Consider the following 19,219-nt stretch of genomic DNA (forward strand, 5'->3'; position numbering starts at 1 on the left):
ATAATGAGATGGAAGGGTTTGCTACCTCCCAGGCAGAGCTTCAGCAGGCTTTTCCATGTCACTACACCAGTTTGCTGTGGTTTTAGCCACAAGCGAAAGTGGGAACTGAAAAGTCAAACCTGCATCTGTGCTCATGCAAGGACTGAGGTTTCCCTTGTTGAGGCAGGTATAACTATCATGTATCTATGAACCAAACTACCAGATCGGATAATTATACTGTATTAGCAGGCCCCAAAGTGGAGTTTGTCACTACATTTGGGCAAACAGCACCAGGAACATTTCTGTCATGTTCTTTTGAACATTTCATAATTTCATTCGCATACCATTCTTTTCTGGTACCTCTGACAACATCGTTTGAACAGTCTCACCCCTCCAGGTATGATATTTCATCCTTGTCATCTGCAAGGAACTGAACCATGAAGAGGGCAAACAGTTTGCCTGCAATAATTAAGTATTTCGTGGCTAAGCTAGAAACTGAACCTAGTCTAGAGCTACAACTATAAAACCTACCTTTCTCTCTATAGCTGCTTTGTTATCTGCATGTATTCTAGCAAGTACATTTATTGCCTGGAACATTCTAAGAAATACAGATTACTAATTCTTATGGACAACACAATTCAGGTTCACTCACGAGCAGCCTCACTGGATTCTGAAAGTTATGTCCAATCCATTCAAGAAGAAGAATGATAGTTTTTGATCCATGTATCCCAAACCTCAGACATCAGATATTTGACGCATAATACTCTGGATCCATTACTTTCCCAAATTAATTCAAGGCGTCATTCTAAATCCCAAAGTAATTTGAGGAAACTAACCTTTTTCAACAATATTCATAAGAATAAAGAGAGTTAAAACATTGTGAATAATTTTCAAAAGCTATCCATCTACATTTGCTTTGATCAAAGGGAGAAAGACCTTTACATATCTCACATGCTAGCCTTTTGAGTCATCCCAAATTAACATTAGAAGTTGGAAAGCAATTTAAGTACACATTTTTCCAAAAGAGTTTTTGTGTTTTTCACTGTTTAGTACTATGACATGTCAACAGTATTGAAGAACTAACATATACTGATTTTACGTTATAAAAGAACTCATTTTAAGACAGAGTCTTAAATAAGAGTGCCTTGCCTTAAAATCAAGGCAGGCATATTGTGTAAGATACTCTGTTGGATGCCAGAAGCAGAAGAGGAAGCACAATTCTGAATTTCTATTTTAACCTCTGTCTATATATGAATATACATAACAGTATGGAAGTATTTGTCCTTTGGTTAGCACAGCTCAAACTCCTGTGTATGTTTGACATTCTATCAAGTGCAAGGCTAGCACAATGCACTATCACAAATAATTTTCAATCACTGCATATGCATCCATTCAGAGAACATTATTGCTAGGATGGATGCATTTTTAATGCATGTTTTATTATCTCTTTTTACCTGTACTCCAGCACATGGATGCTTTTGTACCCAGGCAATCCTTCAAATGCCTTTTGGATCTATTTTGATAAAAAGAAAAAAAATTAACACAGATGTCCCCTCCTTTACTCCCTGTAGTGAAAAAATAGGAAGTATTTTCAACATTTTCTTAAAAAAAAAATCTGAGCTGTTATTTCTAACAGGGAAAAATGCTTGGATAGTCTCTTTGTGGAGGAAGAGGTTTGGTGGCATCTTTTCAGTGCTTTAAAGGTAAAAAAGAACATATGAAGTACAACATACCTCAAGAACTCTACAGAAAGATTCAATGAGGGGGAAATTCAAATGAACTCTGCATAGATCTGCACTGCCCATACTAGCCACCTTTCTCTCTCTTACTCATGCAGCACAAACCCTTCTCTGCCCAACAGGTTTCCATTACCCCCCAAACCTCTTTAGATTAAAGCGAATTCAGGAAAAATATTTGGAATTTAGCAACCTAAACGAGAGGAAGCAGCGACGGCTGCCTTAGGAACAGAGGCCTCCCTGGCTCCAGAGAGGCGCTAATGCCGTGCAGAACACGGCTCCTCTGCGCTGCCCTAAACAGCGATGTAACAAGGGCTCAGGAGTGGGTGGCAGCGCTGCTCAAAGGGGAAATCTAGGGGCAGCAACATGGTAGCACATCCAGGCCTAATTCAATCATCAGCTGTGTTGCACAAGACATAAGAAATAAATACTGCAGGTTCACACTGCTTTGGGGTTTTTTTTCCCTCCCAAAAGATTCTTGCCAGTTGAGGATTCTTTTTTTACTTCTCAAATTCTCCTTTCCCTCCACAATCTCCCTATTTTTAAACTGCCTCTGGTGAGACTTAATCTGAGTGCTGCAGATTCCTCCCCCCCCCGCCCAAGAGCTGCTTTATCCAAGCACAGAGAGAACCAGGCAAGGGATCAAAGAGTGGAACATCCACGTGCCAGGTGGACTCTGTCCCATTTGACATTTCTTACACACACACACACACACACACACACACACACACACACACACACACACACTATGGCATTGCAACTTGGCCATACAGCTAGGAAAATTAAGATGTCTAGCCTACGCTAGCAACTTGTGACAGTTGTAGTGATGCTTTTTGGCTACGGTGAAGAGTACATCTATTTCCCATCTGGCCCAGGATCTGGCAGAGGGTTAGCACCCGTGAAAGAGATTCAGAGTTTGTCAAGGAGAACCCCAAGTAAATGGGACGAGGAAAGTAAGAAAGCTAAAGAAAAGATGACCCCCATGATGTGCTGCTGTATGGCCCCCCAGAGATGTAACAGATGCCTCTCCCAGGAGGAAGAAAAGCTCTCTGTCCCAAGAAGATTATAGTAATAAAATACAGGGAAACAACAGGGAGAGAAAAGTTAGGAGACAGCAATTTGATCATATTTTAAGCAGGCATTTATATATTGGTGGGGCAGTAATTTTATTTCTAGCATATAAATGAAAACATTAAACTTTGATTAAAATTAAATTAACTTTACAATAAATTCTAATAAAGCATGTATGAGACAGATATATATATTTTTATCTATTTATATATGCACATATGGTTTGGGTTTTTTTTTTTTTTTGCTTTGTTTTTTAAGTTGGTGCCTAACAGTCTAACCATGCTTCATTCCCACTGACTCCAGTGGGATTTAGCCATGTGTTTAAGAACTTTTCTGAGGTTGGAGGGTTTTAAAACATGCTCATATGCACTGATGATTCTGGGTATAAATGAGGAGAAGTGTTGTCTTGGCAGCCTTGATCTCAGAGAGTATCTCACTTGAGTGGGCAATGATTCATTCAAAGAAATGCCACACCTGAGGAGAAGTAATAACAAATTCTGTTTTTCATGACTTCTCTTTTACTTCCCTCACTTATCACCTACTCTCTATAGAGTCTCTACTACAATTGCCTCTACTACAGTCCACAATTGGGACACTCCTTGTATTCAATAAGACTTCCCAAATTTCATTTCAATGCTCAGATTTGGTAGGAGATCCAGAGCATGGGCAGACCCACATGGACCTGTAGGCCTTCTGCCTGTGCTCCACATAGTGCTGTGCTGTATTGTACCTCAGCTAGTAGAGCAGCCTCCCATCACTGCACTAGCACAGGTTGGTGGCTCTGAACCACAGCTGACTCATATCCTGCCATTTGAGAGCATGGGCAGGCTGGTCTGCCAAGACCTTCAAATTATCTTTTTCACTCCCCAGTTTCAATCCAACTACAGTATGTAAGAAATCAAATCTGGACAATGAGATTAGAAAGCTCTGAGAAACCTTTAGGCAGGCTGGCTGCTAGAGAGATGTTAAATATACCTTTAAATATAAGATTTCCAAGATGCAAAACTTTAAGAGATAATGAAGTTCCATCAAGAGATGAACGAGATTCCTGTCACTTACTTCTCTGTGACATCTTTAAGCCCTGCCTCTGTAATGCTGTCAGGGAGAGCTACTGAAAAATTCAAAAAGGACAGTAAGGCCAAAGTTAGCCCTGGTAAAAATAAATGTTTAAAAGAACTAAAACAAATGCAGTTGTCTTTCATTTATTAATAATATCTGGCTTAGTTCCTTTTGCTAGTATGAAGCAAAGTAAAAGAATGAAAGCAACAGGAAAGAGTGTCCCTCGGAAAAGTCCCCCATTCTGAGTATGTCCCTGCGCAGGGGTTCAGCATAATGTTTTGATCTCCCCAAAAGCACGCTTCTACCTTTTTTGCCTGCAAAAAGGATAGCATACTATTTCATGATAAACAAAAGGAGGAAACTAGAGTAACTGTTGTTTGGCAACCGGTATGCTACACACAATGAATGACACACAATGCTACTACTTCAAAAAGGCAGCATGTCAGACAAAACAGGATATTCTCATAGTGAATGAATATTTTCCAGCCTGCCTAAGGCAACAAAAGCCCTAAGCTGGTTCCGCAGAGCCCCTGAGAAAAAAGTCAGTACTAACACAGATGCTGTGCAGAGCCAGCAAAAAAAGAGGAAGACAAGGAAGGTAAGTCACCTGTGCAATGAATTGTTCTGAGAGCAGCTGATGTTTCTCCGTGGCTGGGTCACTCAGCTCCTCACTGTACTTCTCTCCAACAATCATGATGCTGAACTCAATGATCTGCTCAGTTACAGGTTTCAGTAGCTGCTCATCCTCCTTCTTTATCTCATTATTGATCTGGAGGGAAAGGGAGAAATCAAGAGATGATTTAGTGCCTTTTCGGTTTGTTTTGCCCTTTGACTTGTTTCTTTTTTTTCAGGAAATAAATTGTTACTCATTGCAGACCATAATCCTACATATCCAGGTTTATTCCATGTGAAAGGCACGTAAAAAGCATCCCAGATGTCTACGTGTACATATGACCTGCCATCTGTCAGCATGCTACATTCCTCAGCATGGGTCCAAACACATTCTTACATGGGCTAGAAACTTCTCCAGCACCTGGAGACCTAGAGGTTTCTCTCACTCACGATGTGGTAGAGAGCCTAAGCCCTCTCAATAAATGCCATATGGATAGGAAAACATCAGGGCACTACTGCTGGGCCACAAAGACGGTCATGGATATATCTGATGAGATGTGAAAACTGCAGCTCAAAGCACAGTGCGTTACCTGAGCCATCAGCCTACCTGTTTGCCTTGCACTGTAAAGGAGGAAGCCTCAGGGACAGAGGCCGGAACTAATGAGGTAGTTTATGAAGACAGCAAACTTCTGACTATTAATTGTTACTGGAAATCCTATTTTCCATTTGCACATCTTCCATCTAGTGCGAGGCACATCTAGCTGACCACAGCTACAAACAGAAATTCAGCTGCATGGGGTGTTCACAAGGCAAGTTTAAAGTACACCACCAACAGCTCACATGAGCGCAATCAACAGTGTAGGCACCCATTTGCCACAAGGCTCCTATTTATTATTCCACTTGGAATGCATTCCGAACAACAAGCCGTGCAGTTCAGCTTGAGTAATTAAGGATCCCAGGGGATGCACTGTGGTCATCAGGAGATCTGCTGGGACCTCTGCAACGCTGAACTGCTGGACTGCAGTCAATAGGTCTGCAGTCGCCCGAGGAATCCTGCAGTGATGGCTGTGCAACCTGGCATAGGAGCTGTAGGTATCACAGCTACCTCAGGCAGCAGTGAATTCCAGTCCAATTTTAATCTAAGTTGAGTGAGCAGGACATTCTGGTATTTTCTACTGAAAGACACAAGAAAAAGAGATCTAGTTTCATGGTTTTGTTCTTGAACAAAATTTTGGGATATTTGGGGAAGGATGGGTTGGCTTAAGTTAAATAACAAGTCTTTTGCTATTTACATGTGATTGTTGTTTTTTCCCTATTAAAGCCAAAAACCCAGACCTTTCTGGCAAAACTGCAACCTGTGCTATGTATGGTGTGGGAAACAGAAAAACCTTTCTCCAAATAGCTTAGCTGCCATCAGTGAGTGACTTACATACTGTATAGGGCCTCTCTATGTATTTTTAGTTAAATTCTCTTCCTCCCCCACCCCTTTTTTGACAGGATAACTTTGTTGAGGTCTGGAATGAGTGGTACACCACCTAAAGCTATGTGGCATTTGAGAGCTATATACTTATCAGGAAAATATATGCTGTTACTATATACCTCTTTGCAGCTCAGTGTAGATTGAATCACGTATCAGTCCCCCCAAAATAAAGCTACAGTCAACACGTGAGTGCATAAGATGAACTTTGCTGGCTCTTGGTCTTGTAATTTGCAACTCATTTTGGCTGTACATAGCCATGATGAGGTGTGAGGTAACTGTATAAAGAGTGAAAATACTGTTGCAGCAGCAGCAGCAATCTAATTCTAGTTTCTTTCTGATTTACTGAGTGGTCTCTGCTGAGGCAGAAATACTCCAGGTAGTTCTGTTTCACAAAAGAATAATGGTGTACATGGGACCCAACTACACGTGTTCTTGGTCCATAATATAAAATCAGAGCCACGACAAACTCCTGGACTTGAGTCAGAAGCTTTCTGCCTGTTTCACATTGAGTGTTTATTCTTGGAAGCACAACACCAGAGTTCCACAGTCAGCCCTGAAAGCTCTAGAAGAAAGTACAGAGTTTGGCCCAGCTTTGTTTCAAGGCCCTCCTAGCCTACAGAACTCTGCACAGTTAAACCCAGTACCATAAATCAGCTCCTACTCACATGCAGCACAGGCAACTTTGAAAGCCTCTCAATAAATCCAGTGAGAGTTTCGTGTTTATAAGAAAACAAAAGCCAACTGATTCATACCACTGGTTTGCAAAATTTTCTTCAGTGGTCACGTAGGCCAACATATAGTGGAGTTTGGGCTTAATTTTTAATCCAAAGGTGCTGTCTCCTGGAATCAGATACTGCCCTGGGACCTGTGTGGTGGTCAGCACTTCGGAAAGCCAGCTCACTTTTGCAGTGGCATTTAAGTACTTGCTATAGGCCTCCCTGTGCAGAGAGTTTTGCTTTAGATAGCATGGTGAGGGTGATTGTAAGGCCAAAAATAAAAATCCATACATGTTGGCAGGGGAAAAGGAGCAGAGAACTGGAAGGAACCTTCAGGGCAATCCAGGCCACCTCTCCGCTGTCCTTGGCAATTGTGCCACGTGGACCCTTGCAACGTTACTACAGCAATTTAAAGCTTATTGTGTTTTCACAGGAATAATGCTCCACATTCTTCTTTGAGCTTTCAAAAAGCCTTAGGCATTCACTGTCTTGTCCTGAATCACTAGCAAAATCTTTACTTGGTAGCTCAACTGATCCGTTATCTCTCTTTGGGGGCAGGGGGAGGGGGCAGCTATACTGCAAAGCCACTGCAAATGAAAGAATACCTACCCAGGCAATTATTTTAAAACTCTCTAAAGGTCATGCCCAGGTTTTAAGAAATCCTAATCTGTGTTAATACGCTATGCTAGCAACCCCTTTAAGTACAAGGAAATGCAAGTGTCCATAAATGATATTATTTAGGAGAGGCAACAGAATGCTGAATCAAAGGAAAAAGCCACTCACAGCAGTGTCTGCATCTTGGATCTCACGGACAGTACTGCCCAAAGGACTCTCAATGGAGACTCCTTGAGGGGGAGGAACGTTGGCAGCTGCATCTGAGTTTGAAAGAGAGCAGTATTTTTTTAATCTGCACACACACATTTAGATACATAAGCAGTTCAGCAAGTGTAAGCTAACTAACAATGCCACTTGATTCCTGGTCTCACCATCAAGACAGAAACAACATAGGAAAAGCAACTGAAACACAAACATCACCTGAAGAGCCAGAGGAAAAGTATCAAACACACTAATCAGAAACAAATGCTAATGTTCTGTCTAAGCAGGTGTTGTATTTTGGGGAACATAAAGCGAGTTCAGTAAAAAATGTGCATAGAACTAGTTTATTTAGTAGGATTTTTGTGATGCATTTGATAAGCTAATAACGTCAGCCCAAAACCTGATCTCCAAATCACAACCGGGATTACTTGGAGGTGGAAAAAAAATCTCAAAAGCGCAAGCCATCATATTTCGCAATTTGCTATTAATTCAGAGTCAGCCTGCAGAGCAGTTGGATGGGAACTGACCTCTCAATGTGGTAACATCAGTAGTTGAAGCTGGAGTTGGAGTCCCAGTACTGTTAAATAAAAATAAATACATAAATAAATAAATCGGAAATTGAAGTTGGACGTGGTGATATACATGTTTTAGTTTTTGGTTTACGTGTGGTTCTACTGCCATGCCAAAAGCACATTTGCAGAATAAATTCATCATGGTACTACTTTGCTTATAACTTTATAAAAAAAGTTATATAAAATTATAGAAGTTATAAAACCTAGTCTTGCCAGGTTTGACTTTCGATTGGCATACTTGATTACTGACCCTGCAGTCTGCTCTCAAGCAAAGCTCTCACCAAAGGTGATGGATACTCTGTCTCCATCAGGATGTATAATCAGACTCTGTGTCACTCCTAGAGCAAAGGGCTCCTATGCCAGGCAGATAAACGCATCCAAAGTTATATGCTACGATACCTGGGCACAAGGCTAAGATAAAACATATGATAGTTCCAGTGAGTTAACGTGTCTCAAACTCTTTGTCCCCGTGCCTCTCAAGGCTTGCACTTGCCAATAAACACAGACTTGAAGATGAGTCTGCTGAATTTTCTATTTAACCCAAGAAGCGTTTCACCCATCTTTCCCAGGAGGCATAGGCTAGTCCTGTGCGTAATGTTTAACTATGCCAAACCGGAGTAAGTTTAGGGAATGTTAAGTTGCCAAGGGGAGAGCTACATTACTATTATAAAATTTTAATAAAAAATAAAATATATAACATCCATATGAACAAAGCAGAAAATACTGATTCAACAATTTAAACAGTACATTCATGTACAGCTAAAACCTCTGAGCTCTGTGCGAGCCCTGAAACGTACAGTTACTTGTGTCTGCTTCCATCTCGTGGACACTGTTACCTGCTTTCAAGCAGCACAGGGCAAGGTAACAACTGTCACTTGCTATAAGCACAGCAAATATTATCACGATAATTAATGACTACTGAAATATCATGAACTGTTTAAAGAGATTATCACTTGGGGGAGGGAGGGGTCACACAGCTTTCAGGCATCAGCCAAAACAGTCCTCCGACAATTAGATTAAATTCACTGAAATCCAAACCCACCAGGGATGATGGCAGTCAGGACAGTCATTTGTTAAGCTGGTCATTTTCATTCGTCTCTAGAGAGGAAGAGTTGGGAGGAAACACAAACTAGAGACATTTCCGAGACCTTAAGGAAAGGAGTCACTAGGAACAGCTCACAAGTAGCAAAGGTAACGATTATAGTAAACATCAAATGCCTTTGTTCCTAACATGGATAGAGGCCCAAATCCATCTGTCATAATCCAAGGGTTTTAAAGAACATAATGTCAAAAATTTTTAAGTATCTCTGCTGCATCTTTTACAATCTCAGTAAGTCTTGGCCAGATTTCCAGGAACTGGAAAGCAAGTTACTAGTATAATTCAGACAAGATATATGTATGGGAAAGTGCGGAAGAACGTCGAGGAGATAGGCGATGGAAGCTTAGCCAGACCATTCCGTGGGAAAAGGAGCATCAACAGGGCATGTTGACCCATAGTCACGTAGTTGAGCCTGTGCCAGGGTGGCGCTGCACCTGGGCTTTGAATCGAGAATAACAGTGAGCTCAACAGGCTTAGTGCGCATGTGTATGGTACATAAAAACTTCATCTAGTGTCCCCCTGGGGTTCCTCACCCTGGACCGACGCTCAGCGGTGCCAGGGATCCCCCGCTCCATTATTGCCTCGACCGGCAAAATGCTGGGGAACCTCCATTCAGACGCAGAGGTAATAAATGCTCCATATCGACCATTGTATGCCTTGTGTTTGTGTATCCGTCCCTGCTGGGAGTCCAGGCGGTGCCCCACCTCACCCTTACAATATACCTGTGATGGCAATGGCAGAGGATAGTCACAAATAACTCATTCAAAACTATCCATTCCTTTCTGCTAAAAATATCAGTACAGGGATTTAGATTCTTAAGAATGCTGATTATATTTCATAGAGATTTAGCTTCCCTATTTGTTTCTCACCTCAAAATGGAAATCAAAGCTATTTCTTAATTATTAATTGGTCAAGTGACATTTTCCAGTTAAATTTACTTAGCTCTAAAGATGTATTACTCTTACTAGTTTTGACAGGCATTAGATTACATCTATGGCAGAGTCTTACCAATTTAAGGCAGTAAACTAAAGTACTCAGTAACTAAAGCAGTTAAGTGTATCATATTTAATAATGGTATGTTCACAGGAAGCACATATGATACTAACTTTTCAGGAGAGGTGAAACAGAATCTGAGAATTCACTTATTACAAACCGCTAATGTAACCAAGGTCACAGAATAAAAAGCCAATGAAAGCAAGATGAACATGCAGTGAACAACTTTGTTACAGGATTTGTAATATTCTGTTCATCTGAAGTGTTCAAAGCCCTTACATAAACATTAACTAAGCCTTGTACCAACACTGTTTTATATAGAAGGGGACAGAGTGAAAAATGACTTACTATGGCAAAAGAAATTAGGTTCTGAGCTCAACTCAATTCACAGGACTTGATTCAGCTACTGATGCATAGGTGGCCTCTAGTACAGTTCAAGAGGCTTTCAGGTACTCCTCTGGGCTTCCAGATGCTGTCTGTGAAGGGACAGGTCTCCCACAGATCCTGTGTCATACTTGCCAGCTCTCTGCGATGTGCTCAGTAACTTAGCCATTTAGACTTTTTTGAGGTGCCCTATCTGTGAGCAACTGAAATGAGCATCTAAATTTGTGTTTTGTTTACCAGTGTACCACAAGATCAATTTTAACTAAGCTGCTTGAGTTTTTGAAGGAAATAATCCTCAAAGTAGACAAGAAAAGCAAGAAATGCTATGGTATAAACCACGCTTTCAAAAGAGGAGCAGTTTCTAAACATTAGAGGCCTAAATTACTGCTTACAGATTAAATTACTGTTTGTACAGGTACCAAAGAAAAAATGTCCAACTTTTAAAGGTCCCAGAGCTCTCTCACTGATTTAAATGACATTTGCTCAGCCCTCCAGATCAGGCCACTTATAGTACCTATACATGCATTAAAAAGTTAGGGTTGAGAAGGTGACAGCAGCAGCAGCTCTTGAACCTTTGCACTGTTTGGGAAAGCTTTGTCTCTGGCCAAATGCTCTGCAGGCCTGTAGGTCTTACCGACATTCTCCAGTTAGCAACATTAGCTTCTGTGTACAGGGATTCCTACGCAGTGGAAACCACAAACAAAACTGGGCCAATGTCTTGTATGAGACAACTGCCACAGTGCTGAAAAGCAAGGTAAGAAGAAGGCCTTTGTCATTTAAAGCATACCAAACTGATCACCTTAAGTGTTACCTGGACAAATTCCTTACCAAGGTCAGGTAATAGACTCTTTTTAATATAAGCTCCCAAGACCTAACCAATTTTCTTACAAAATTCTGGCTCACATCTGGCTGAAAACTAAAAGCCAGAGAGTTAAACAAAGCCTAGTAAAACCTTAATCAACTTAATCCAGCAAGACCAATGAAGAACTGAGCTTGGTCAAGTTTATCGCTTTCTTCTCAGGAGGACAAAAATACTGGTTTAAGAAACTGTGTTATAACCATTTTATGCAGCAATTTCGTTTCTTCATTGCTTCATCCAAATTGGGGCTCAGAACTGTGAAGTTTACTTTCTTTTTGCATCCGTAGCCTTCTCCTTCCCCTTACAATTATAACTTTTCAAATGCCCATTTTATTAATTCCTAGAACAGGAGCAATAATACCAGATATTTCTAAGGAAACCATTCAAAATGCATGTGACAATGCATCGCTGCCTTCATTTCACAGTGACTGACTGAACACATTGCTTTTAAGGCAAACAAATTCAAATTTCACTTTAGTTAGTGAGTTGAAAATATGGGGTCTTGCTTATTTTTTTAACCCCAGTATTAATCCACAGGCCAGGCTTTACCTTCACTTATACTCACACAGCTGAGACGCTCTAGGGTGGAGGACAATATTCCAGCAAGAGCTTTTTGAGAAGTTGAGACAAATACATATGACAGAAATGTAATTTCTGTTGTCCTGCCTGCATAAGTGGAGCCCTGGACCACCCTGGCTGAGCAGTAAGCAAAATATAAGAATATACACATGTGTACGGAGAGGCAAGAAGCAATGTGTACAAGCAGATTTCTAAGCAACAGAATGAACAACACTGCACTGTGTTTCCTTGGTAGAAAGAACAGGTTTCAGATCACACAGTCTTTTAGACACTTAAGCCTAGGCAGAGGTAAACAAGACCCAGAAGGGTCTCAGAAGTTGATCTGAAGCAAACAGTGCTTATGGACAGCCTATACATATTAGTACAGCAAACAGCTCACGCTACATTCCTCTCTTTCAAATCCCATATGTACTTTTGTGTGACATCAGTCATGTCACGAAGAGATGACTCCAATGACAGAAAAAGAAAAATGACTTAGGTTCCAATCCACCAAAGCACTTAGAGAGTCACATTAAGGACACGCAACTAAAGAGCCTAAATAAGTGCTTAACTGCAGTCATGACATGTTATTGAGGAAAAACACCACTCAACCTGTCAAACAGTGCCTCAGTGATACTATTTATTTTTTCTTCCATGAAATTTTATAAAAATATAATTTTTTCTCTGTATTTTTGCTCAAGATTTAACAACTCCATGGTGGAAAAAGGTATCATCTTCAGATTGTACAGGTTCCAGATGTTCCATCAGTTTATTTATCAATTTGAATGTCCTACAGGCTAATTTGCCACGTCAGGCATTTCTTTTTCTTAAATATTATTTCAAAGCTCATATTGAAGAACTTTGCTCAAAGAAGGGAAAGTCATTCTTATGACCTGAACTTGCTCTTTTTAAACATTTTAATCATGGGTTTTTGAACTAAGTGAATATGCAATTTCAATAGTATTTTTATCCAAGTACAGAAATGCAGGACTGGACCTTGCATTCAGATTCTTTTCCTTTTAAATTGTCCTTACATTTATTTTAATTTTCATGCAGTCACTTCTTGAATATTGACCTCTTTTGTTTTTAATTAAAGCAGGGCAGGACAAACCTGACAGTAGGCAACACAGAAGTAAATGCACAGCTAAAAAGAAACAGTGTGAAAATCTTCATTTGGGGTAAAGCTGTGCAGATGCTCAAAAACACCTGAAGCCAGATCAATACTGTTGCCAGGTCCAATGGCAGATGATAAAGGAGCTCAGGTATGTTTCTACTCCACTGCAGGCAGAAGTGACCGAAGGGTTGAGATGATCCTACCGTGGAGGATGCAGACTCTTGTCTTTCATGCGGCACATTTAGATAAGAGGTACAAAATTTGAGTTGATACACCATCAACCATTGCTGCCATCACTGATGAAATACAGATCCTAAATTTGCCAATGCGTCTGACAGCAGAGAACAGAGACACGCAGAACAGAGGAGCTACAGACACGGTTTACTGCAACTGATTTCAGTGAGTCCAGAACCAGAAACTGCCACTCAGAAAGGACAATTGCTTTTGTTTCTTAATTCATTTTATTTGACATTAAGAGCCACTTCAGAGAAAATGCAAAAGCAATGCATTATTATACTCGCCCTTCACAACTATCTCACTCCTTATGTTTTCTTCAATATGTTATTGAGCAGACAGCATTCAAGCAAGGTTATGATATAAAAACTACAGTTTTACCCTGCAGCATTTTTGTGCTACTCCTTTTCCTTCAGTTGATTCTCAAGACGTGGTCTTTGACCCCACCGGAAATTAGAAAGGACATTGCCCCACTGTCATGGGACATACTCCAATGTTAATAGAGCAAGCTTCATTATGAAAAATCGTAAGGGCCTATTGAATAAAGAAATGATTAAAAGCCTTTAGCTGATATAATGCACACTTCTGACCCAGACAAAATACCACAACTTCTACTAGGCTGCTGTATAGACATCTGTATTGTGTCCCATATATTACTTTTCCTTTTGGTGAGCTCCTCTCCTAAGTGGTACTTGCCTAATCCCTCAAGTCCATAAAAGGCCAGGGCTGAGCATTTAACCTACGTGAATGCAAGCACTGGTCTTACTGGAACAACTTTCATCCTGCTGTTACGTAATTGTCAGTAATGCCAGATTGTGAGTTATTCTGGGACGTAAATTACACAAGTGCAAGCCACCTCTCTGCAGGCTACGCTAAAACCATCCTAGTGTTTAACTAGTTGAAACCAGCTTTTTCCACCTAGGTGGAGACACAGTATTGACATCTAGGTAGGATTATCTGAGGTGTCTTATATGATTTAGCTCACAGCTTCAATTCTACAGCTGTTTACAGCTTTCAATTCTGTTTTATCCTAGAAGGGTACTGTTGTTAAAATGACCAACAGACATCAAAGGTCTGTCTTCACTTCCAGATCAGCCCTGAATTAAGAAACTGATGCCCTAGTTGTTTCATAGAAAAAAAGATTGGTCAAAGCTCGTAAAAAGAAAACACTCCTAGTTTCTTGTACCAGGCCTATGCTCTAGAAGAGAAGAGGAGCCAATTGCAAAAGTTCCTATGCTCGTAGCTGTGAGAAAACAGACTGGGAAAGATACCGAGTGCCAGGCCCCAGAACTGAAGTAACTGCTTCTGCACAGGAGCCAGAGAAACTGGTGTTCACCAGAGGGCATCAAAGCATCCTTTTTACACCCCTGCTCCAAGGCATCCTCTGGAGAAGGCCTGTCCTTCCCCAGCCCTCCAGGGCATCTCATTTAGATGCCCGAAGCTGGTGCTGAGGGCAGTCTCAGGGCTGAGGGCAAGAAAGGACAGTGCTGAGAGATGAGTAGGTCAGTGCTCTGTTCTGACACAGACCCGCAGCTTGGTGGTAGACAGCCTTGCGTGCATCGCTGCCCTGCCCGACATACGCTTCTGTAGGACCGGTCTCGCTCTCTCAGCACACGCGGGTCAGCCCTGGCCTCAGCGAGAGCTGCTGCAGGAAAGGCAGCGGGCTGGCGACCAGAGCACTGCCCGGGAAACGGCAGAACCGTGTTGCTCCTGTACTGGAGGGGTGGGCAGCTGGATTTCCCATGCTGTGCCTTAAGCACAGGGCAATCCTGGGTCAGGTACCTACTCTGATTTATTACAGAAAATTTTAAAGAGGTCTTCATTTTACTCTGATGTGTATTGGCAGGTCTAGTATATTATTGCAGCAAAGACACATTCCATATAGCTCTGGAGATATTCTTCACGCCACATGGTATATTTACCTCTCTCCTCGTACAAAACTGCAGATTGAAGTCAGAACCCATGCAACTAAAAAGCAAGCCAGAATACATAGTCTCTACCCATGGCAGCCAATCTTGGCTTTATTTTTATATAAGCTTGACTTACAAACTTCACATCTCAAACTGTGTCCCCCTTGTAGTGCACAGGTATGCAGAACTGCCCTTAGAATAGAGGTTTTCTTAATATTGCTGGAGTAAATTATGTGTATTTCTTCCTGATGCTCTGTTATCCAGAGCAAATCTCTTTCTATCTCACTGCTTTAGTCCTATATCACACTCTCTATGCTATAAGACACAATCATTTCCAACCACCAATCAAACAGCAATATATAGGGGAAAAGAAGAGATACAGTAAAGCTGAAGTTTAAACTGACTGTGATAACAGAGATCCCCTTTTAAAGCTATGAACAACCTGAAGTACCATATAGTGGGATAAAAGCATTGTATTTTAAGAGAGATACAATATAGCCATGCAGCAAACTGAGTTAAGTTAAGCTTGCCAATTGTCTACTAGAGCCCCCTTAACACCTGCCACAAAACACTAGATAAGATGTTTTTTGTATGAGTATATAATTCGTATCTTGTATCTCTACATTTAGCAGTTTTCCTGAACAATCACACTGAGGGATACCTTAGATTTTTCAAACTCAAACTTCTTCAGAAAGATGATTTTTTTCAAAGCTTGCAACATTCAAACAGACAAACTGCATCTCTGAATTCACATTTGCTGATAAATAAGATGTAGTTCCATTCACGTCAAGAGCCAGTCTAGAGAACAACTGATGCTGATGAGGAAAAAAAGTCAGGCCCATGAAGTTTACAAGGACAAGATTTCTTTTTCTGTGATTTTCTCTTTAAAAGCAAGAACATATAAAACTTTGGCCAATGTTATGGGAAGGCAGCTGAAGAGATTCACCCTCCCCAATTTACCTGTGGGCTTAGGGGAGTGCTCACATCAGAGAAAAGTTCAGCTCAGTGGCAGAAATATAAACCAACCTCCAAGGGATCTAGTCAGCCATTACCTTCTCAGGCTATTATTTTTAACATATAATATTGTGGTTATTAAATTATTATCAGAATAATTAATTTGTCGTTGGGGCTTTTTATTTTATTTTATTTTTAAAGTCTGTTAAGTGACTCCTCTTCCCAGTAAGGGAATTACTCATATATATCATGGCTTTATATGGCCTGTAAAGCAGGGAATTGAATCAGCCAATTTTTCAGATGAGTTCAAGACTAAGTTGTTTGGGTTTAAATTGCTCTAAAAACAACAGTTTAGATTAATTTCTGCTTGGGAATGGAGTAATATGATGTTAACTGGTTTTGCTTCTAGTTCAGCAAAGACATGAAAATACTGATTCAAGTTCAGGTCTGCTTTGGTAAAAGGAATCACAGTTCAGACTAGTTTTCAGTTTGATTCCCTTGTTAAAAATGTGAGGAGCCCCTGCAGCTGATGCCCTTGTAACAATGTTTTTAGAGCAGATCTCTCAAGTTTTTTGAAAAAGCATTTTTATAAACATTCCACTTTTCTGCTTTTGGTGATGATGTCCAAGCCTGACCTGTAAGTCTTTGGGAAAGGCTCACAGAATAACCAGAATACTAACACAAGTCACTGTGGACACCTCTTTTGCCCAGAATAGCTCTCCCCCACTAAACTTCTTCAGGTAAATAGTTTGCATCTATGCTCGACTGAAAACAAGGAAATGACAGACTTAAGCAAAAGAAGCTTTCTACCAATCAGTCAAGATATTTTCAGCATGCCAAGGATGCTGGGACAACCTGCCAGAGGTTCACACACAAGAAACACGAGATTTCTTCATCACACTGCATCCCTTTCTATAGGCCCCTTTGCACCAAGGTGATTTTTGTTTTTTACCTCTGTTATTAAAAACAAAATCTTCAGTGCAAAAATCAACTCTAGCAGCAGCAAGAGCTGGAGAAAGCACTGATCAAGAGTCTTTAAAAAGGGAAAATGACTTACCCACATGACCATTCGGTGCAGGAGCTGACCAGAGAGGGGAGAAAAAAGAAAGAGAGAGAAGGTGTTACAAAGTGTCACAACTCAGCCTTGCTGTTATCATCAGACATAATAAAATGCAAGGCAAATGCAGATACTCACCCACCCATCGCTTCCTTTGTATAGGACAGTTTCTGAAAAATAAACAAATGAACAAATCCTAAATACATTTGAGAAACATAAGATGGAAGGAACTGAAATGCACTTTATACCGCTTTCTTCCCTCCCCTTTGCCAAAATAATTGTTTTTTCTTTGTTCATATATTTGCTAAGTTCAAAATCTACTAGCAAAGCCCTTGGTGAAAACAGAACACACCCTACATTTCCCAAATACAACTGGTGGTTTTAGAAACTCAGCCACAGACATTGTAAAGAACAGTAGGTTTGTCAGAAGATGCTCTACATTTCTGCATTGACAGCAAATGCTCCGTTGAGCACCCAACATTGCAAATATAGTGTATAGTGCTATATAGTAAGTTTAGGCTTAGAGCTTTTTAGCTTTCTTCTTGTGTGGATCTAAAGGAAATATACCAAACACATCAAAAATGGAGCCAGAATACAGCAAACAGATTCAGCCTCTCTTATCTGAGCGCAGGCTAACAGTAAGATCCTTTTTGGTAAGAGGTCTTCAGAAATGCGGCATTTCTTCTGCTATATGTCAGCAGATTTAAAGCCATCTTTTTTTAAAATACAGTTACAGCTTAAATCATATAGTAGGATTAATTTGATGACTTTGTTTGGGTTACAAAAGTGACAGGAAAGATTTTTTTCATTTATTAGTGTATGAAGGCTAAGGCAGGGCTACACACGTCAGTGTTTTCCAGATCTTAATCAAAATCTTCATAATATTAGTGAAACTGGTTCTAGAGAGGAGTTGCAAGAATTTCCGAGGGGAACTTCAGAAGAAGTGGAAGAAATCCTGAGCAGTTTGTAGCATACTGATAGCTGTTGAGGAATAGCACTACCTCCTGGTGCTACACCAACATAGGCAGAATATAAATTATTTATGGAAGAGTGTTGTCCAGAAACAAAGTTTTGGTTTTCCTCTGTTTTTTTGGAAAAGGGTTTGGGGGTTCGTTTATTGGGTTGGCTTCCTTTGCGCAATCAATGCAGATATATTTTTCAGTAAAAACACAACCTGAAGTGGGTCAACTTAAACGCCTACTCTGAAGTCAAATTACAATGAACTTAACGCACAGTATTTCCACTGTGAAAACTCCTCTGCAAAATATCTATCTGTGTTTAATGACCTATGGACTAACACTCCAAACTCCCCTGCTAATTCTTATTGTGAAATAGGAGTGAGAAAGGTAAAAGAGACTTTCCAAGCACTTTTCTTTTAGCCTGTGTTTCTAAGGAGGCGCAGGGGTTTAGTCTTCTATTGATTAGGAACCACGGCAATGTCTTTAACTTTCTCTTCTTTCCAGGACATCAGTGGGCAGTAAGTGTGATCACAACTGGAGAAGAAGTGCTAGAACGGCAGCCTGGACATCAGGCTGGTGAAACGCTGACTTTGATCACTTCACTTTTCTGTATGTTCTTTGGCCAATCTTAAATGTACAAGTCCATCAAATGAAGTATTTGGAGATACTTTAGTATGAAGAACCCAGACACAGCGAAACCAGTTTTAAGTGACAAACAAAGAAACCAGCATGAACAGGTAGTCTAACAGTGGCATGTTTAACTCAGGGTCAATAAAACTGTATTGGAAACTTCACTAAGGGGTTGTTGCATTGCTCTATACAGTGCCTGTACTCAGCTTCAAAGCACTGTGAGCTGCAGGGAATTCAGAGACTGATTCCCCCTCTCTGAGCTTTCAGAGATTTATATTCAATAAGTAACCCTTTTGGTAAGCGCTATTTGCTTATGAGAAAAGAGGCCTTCTTCTGTATTTAGTCGTAACGGTTTGTAGGTGCTATTAAAACAAACCTGGTTATCAGGAGCTCCGTACATCTTTTTAACGCTGCTGCTAGCCAGTAC

The 19,219-nt window shown here is 40.6% G+C and overlaps 1 protein-coding gene across 1 annotated transcript in view; it reads right to left on the bottom strand.

Annotated features, from left to right (window-relative positions):
• Positions 1 to 19,219, bottom strand: part of IMPG2 (interphotoreceptor matrix proteoglycan 2) — a 56,899-nt gene that overhangs the window by 18,707 nt on the left and 18,973 nt on the right. The window contains exons 4-9 of the mRNA XM_064521489.1: positions 17,342 to 17,373; positions 17,204 to 17,227; positions 7,997 to 8,046; positions 7,437 to 7,528; positions 4,453 to 4,614; positions 1,434 to 1,492 (exon numbers count right to left, since the gene is read on the bottom strand). Of these exons, the coding sequence (XP_064377559.1) occupies positions 1,434 to 1,492; positions 4,453 to 4,614; positions 7,437 to 7,528; positions 7,997 to 8,046; positions 17,204 to 17,227; positions 17,342 to 17,373 (419 nt within the window). The remainder of the gene's footprint in view (positions 1 to 1,433; positions 1,493 to 4,452; positions 4,615 to 7,436; positions 7,529 to 7,996; positions 8,047 to 17,203; positions 17,228 to 17,341; positions 17,374 to 19,219) is intronic.

The sequence above is a fragment of the Dromaius novaehollandiae genome, chromosome 1, assembly GCF_036370855.1.
Source record: "Dromaius novaehollandiae isolate bDroNov1 chromosome 1, bDroNov1.hap1, whole genome shotgun sequence".
NCBI lineage: Eukaryota > Metazoa > Chordata > Aves > Casuariiformes > Dromaiidae > Dromaius > Dromaius novaehollandiae.